The sequence below is a fragment of the Rosa chinensis genome, chromosome 4 (assembly GCF_002994745.2).
Source record: "Rosa chinensis cultivar Old Blush chromosome 4, RchiOBHm-V2, whole genome shotgun sequence".
Taxonomy (NCBI): Eukaryota; Viridiplantae; Streptophyta; class Magnoliopsida; order Rosales; family Rosaceae; genus Rosa; species Rosa chinensis.
In genome coordinates, this window is record NC_037091.1 from 57,534,426 (window position 1) to 57,538,506 (window position 4,081).

General features: G+C 41.8%; 1 protein-coding gene across 2 annotated transcripts; it reads right to left on the reverse strand.

Annotated features, from left to right (window-relative positions):
• Positions 1-571: 571 nt before the first annotated feature.
• Positions 572-3,420, reverse strand: LOC112200962 (ribose-phosphate pyrophosphokinase 4). Of its 2 annotated transcripts, none has more exons than XM_024341973.2 (8): positions 2,953-3,420; positions 2,532-2,847; positions 2,344-2,439; positions 2,155-2,223; positions 1,688-1,816; positions 1,239-1,338; positions 914-1,046; positions 572-762 (listed from the first exon to the last, which is right to left on the reverse strand). In XM_024341973.2, the coding sequence occupies exons 1-8, from the start codon at positions 3,303-3,305 to the stop codon at positions 756-758; spliced, it is 1,203 nt and encodes a 400-aa protein (XP_024197741.1). In that variant the 5' UTR covers positions 3,306-3,420; the 3' UTR covers positions 572-755. The 2 variants fall into 2 exon arrangements, with proteins under 2 accessions (XP_024197741.1, XP_024197742.1); XM_024341974.2 differs by having other exon boundaries at positions 914-1,043; positions 2,953-3,418.
• Positions 3,421-4,081: the final 661 nt, after the last annotated feature.

Below are 4,081 nucleotides of genomic sequence, written 5' to 3' on the forward strand. Positions count from 1 at the left end.
TATTATTTATAAATAGCTACTACTGCTGGAGCAACATTGTTAAATCAATAGCTATATTTCACAATTTTAGCTATATTTAACTACAAAATAATTCCTACTGTTGGAGATGCTCTAAGTGATATTATTGAAAATATAGTGAGTTAAGTGTCGAATGGATCATAACTCAGTGACCACTTGTGATATTTTCTCTTTATTTGGAAGCATAAAACATCTTGTCAAGTCTGCTCTTGGGATACAGATGAAGAGGTTTGGCATAATGTCAAAATCGAATTATGGACCATTGGCTTGTCCTTTTATCAAACCAGATGTCGGTTCTTCCTTCAGGAATCAGGTGACATGTGCCAATCTATGGAGTTTTATGCCGGGTCAATAAACAGACCGACCTTCAACAGGCCTGGCTCGTTCTGTACACGGGCCTGGTAATCTGGTATATTGATCCAACAATTACAATTTAACGGGTTTCCGGGTTTCCACGTTTGATCCAATAATCTCAGCCGTTGATCCGTTGATATTTGATGTTTACTAGTCAACAATCATCACAAGTAGCCCTATCAATATTGCTGTACCCGAGTTTAAGCTCTCAATCCCCATTTATTAGCTCACACCAAGTAAAGCTGACATTTAATGTCATGAAAGTGCACAACAGTTTGTACAGCCAAAAAAAACCAAAAATGCACAACAGTTTGTACAGCGAAAAAAACCAAAAATGCACAACAGTTTTTCAATGCCGCGGAAAGTTTGCATCATTTGGTCGTCTAATTGCTGCAAGAAGTGAAAAATTCTCAGCCGCATAACTACTCAAAGCCGCATACTTTCTCTATGCCTAATGACTCCAAAATCCATCGACACTAAAAAACAGGAAGAAATGGGTTGGGGTGAAAGAACATTTATTCAATGCTTCTGTTTCACCTACATTTGAAGAGTAGTTGCAATGGAACCAGCAAGGCTAAGAACTTCAAATGGTGGATTGTGCATCACATCTCTCACTGTGGTGGGACACGAGTCTGTAATCCAGAAGTATGTCAGCCCCTGCTCAGGGTTCCCTGCTTGCAAAAAGAAAGATTGCACAAAGAGATTAGATTTCGTACTTTGATAGTTATAACCAAGTTCACACCAAGACTACAGATTTTAGTTTCTGTTAGATTATATACGAGAAAGAAAGTGAATCACAAAAGAAAAGCAATCAATAAAAGGCCAGAGGCCAAAGGAGCAAAAGGAAGCAGTATAGAATGTAATACCTCCTTTATCACTTCCGAAGCGTTCCCATGATCTATTAGGGAAAATCCCATGTGTTACATATGCACTTATCTTTGCTGCTCCATGGGCGGCTAAAACTTTCTAAAACAAGACAAGAATGTAACATAGCAATTCAGATTACCTTATCAACAAGTGGGGACAAACTTTTTCCCTTGGAAAATGAACCTAAAGCAGGACTGTGTGACAACTAGCAAGAAAGAAGCAAATGAGTCTAACATCCATTTTAGATTGAAGTTCCAACCCTATTGGCCAATGCTATCTATTCTACCTGAATTAAATGAACAATTTAATTATGATCAAAATTATATGGTTAAACAGTTATGTACTAGGCATCCAATTAAGCAAACCAATCATTCCCACCTTTCCACTTTCTTTTTCAGGTTTATTAATATGAGGCAGCAACCAAGAAGTTAAGTCAGGATTTGGATACCTGACATTCAATCAATGTGCCACCAGATTGAACCAAATCATCAACAATCACAACATGTCGTCCCTTAGGGTCTCCCTCTTTAATACGAACAATACGTTGGTCACCTTCCCGAACTTTGGCACAAACAATCTGCGTTTCAATTGTTGACAGGTTATGCAGATAACATAAATAAGCAAGCCTTCATGCAGTAACATGTACAGCTGTAAACGGTCAGCTAAGGAACATGGAACTATTTAAACTAAGGTGGAATATTTAGGATGATATAAAAGGACAGTGTGTGAATTAGTGCACCCTGCAAAGATAAACTTTTGTCCAGCTTATTGGCATATCCATCCTATTTTTTTCACCATAACCAATTCATAGAGCTCGACCATCAAAGCCTTTAGAGTCAAAATAATCCAAAGCACAGGCACACACAAGAAGCAACAGATCCTCATTGATATAAGGAAACACATACAAACACATACTGTTGGGAAGTGCTGTAGCTGCTTATGAAATCGTTTCCATGCGCCATCATCAGGAAAAGCAATGGTTATCTGAACCGTGAAAACAACAGCACAGCATGTCAGGGATAAAACAGATACAAAACATCTACACTCCATAACTCAGACATCAAAAACAAGACGGGGAAAGAAAAAAGAAAAAAAAAGCCTCACATTGTCAGAATCAGGGAGCTGTTGAAGCCTAGTTTTAAGCAAAGGGATACCACTCTCAAAACACGGTAATATATTATCACCAAAGTAAAACCTCTCCTACACATGCACAAAACAACAACAACAATCCGGTCAGAGTTTCGTCAAAAAATTCATTAACCATTGAACTGTGTATTCTAATGCGCAGAAACCTGCAAGGCATGGATATCATAGATAACCAAACTAGTCGGCCCTCCCATCGAAATTGGTATATTCGACAATGCCCTTGCCAGTGTGAAAGCAGTGGCAACATCTCCCTCATCCTCCATACGCTCCGACGTCCCAGTCGGAAAAAATGGAAGCACAAGCGTGAATGAGGCGATGAACAACTTCGGCAATGCATAGATTACAGAGAGCTGCTCAAAAATCACCGACGGAGAATTAAACGAGGCCAGAAACGCCACATGCCGTCCGCGAATCGCATGAGCATTAGGTATGAAAATGTTAGGGAATCCATCAGCAAATTTCCTATCAAAAAAAAAAAAATTGAACACCGAATTTTTTATTTTTTTTCAGCAACAATGAAATCTCAATTCTTTTGAATAAATTCAAAATGCAGATTGAGAGGTTCACCTCCAGGTGATGCTACGGAGCTCAATTCCGTCGGACTCAGCGGCGACTTTCTGAGCGAGCTCTTTGGTCTCGGCGCAGTAGAAGAGGCAGACCTTCTTGACGGCCGATTCGGAAGCCATTCGCACCGGAAGGTGCTCCGGCGAGTTGTTGTTGTTGAAGAAATGAACCGGAGGGTCCGGCTCGACGGTCCAATTGTTGGTGCTGGTGATCTCGCACCTGATGCTATTGGTGCTGTGCTTCTTCGTCTTTGTGCTCGGTGCTTTGATGATGACAACAGCGGAGGAGGACAAGGGTTTGGGAAATTGGAGGTTAGGGTTTTGGTAGGAAGACGGAAAAACTCCAGTGGCCGCCATGTGGCGGTCACAGCGTGCTTTGTGGCTTCTTCAAAGTCCAAGCGGTGCTTTGCTAGCTGGCTTGCTAGGCGCTGTGTCTGATGGCTTTCGGTTAGTACCGGTAGACCTTTTGAATCTCCAAAATGGCTCATCCCCTTCTAAACGCGGCCGTTTCACCATAAATTCGTTTATGGATAAAATTTTGGGATTTTGTCCATTTACCCCATTTCTAGGGATTTTTTTCCCACTTACCCCATTAAGTTTTTTTAATTCTCTCTTACCCAATACACTCTAAGGGAGTCTTCCCTAATACCTTTTTTTTTGTTTTTAATTTTTTTTTAATACCATTTTACCCTCACCCCCTTGTTACTTAGAGAGAGAGAGAGAAAAAATAGAAGAGAGAGAAACCATGGGAGACTTCCCCGGAGCCCGTCACCGGCAGCCGGAATCCGGTCACCGGCCGCCGGAATCCGGTCATCGGTCGCCGGATTCCGGTCACCGGTCGCCGGATTCCGGCCAACTTTCGCCGGAATCCGGCCAACTTTCGCCGGAATCCGGTCACCGGCTGTCGCCCACTGGAACTTGCTGAAAATCTCACCGGAAAGTTTTTTTGCCCCCAATAGACATCTATTGCCCCCTAATAGAGGGGTAATAGACGTCTATTGCCCCCCAATAGACGTCTATTGCCCCCCAATAGACGACTATCAGCCATGTATTGCCCCCCAGTAGACGTCTATTGCCCCCTAATAGACGTTTAGATTACCGAAATAGTAATTAATCTTCCTAAAACTACACAA

Excerpts from the sequence above, each read along its gene's own strand:
- LOC112200962 (XM_024341973.2), bottom strand. The coding sequence starts at position 3,305 with ATGGCGGCCACTGGAGTTTTTCCGTCTTCCTACCAAAACCCTAACCTC. Across the intron at positions 2,848-2,952 it reads CTCCGTAGCATCACCTGGAG|GAAATTTGCTGATGGATTCC; the intron begins GTGAACCTCTCA and ends TTTTTTTGATAG. Across the intron at positions 1,817-2,154 it reads AGCTACAGCACTTCCCAACA|ATTGTTTGTGCCAAAGTTCG; the intron begins GTATGTGTTTGT and ends ATTGAAACGCAG.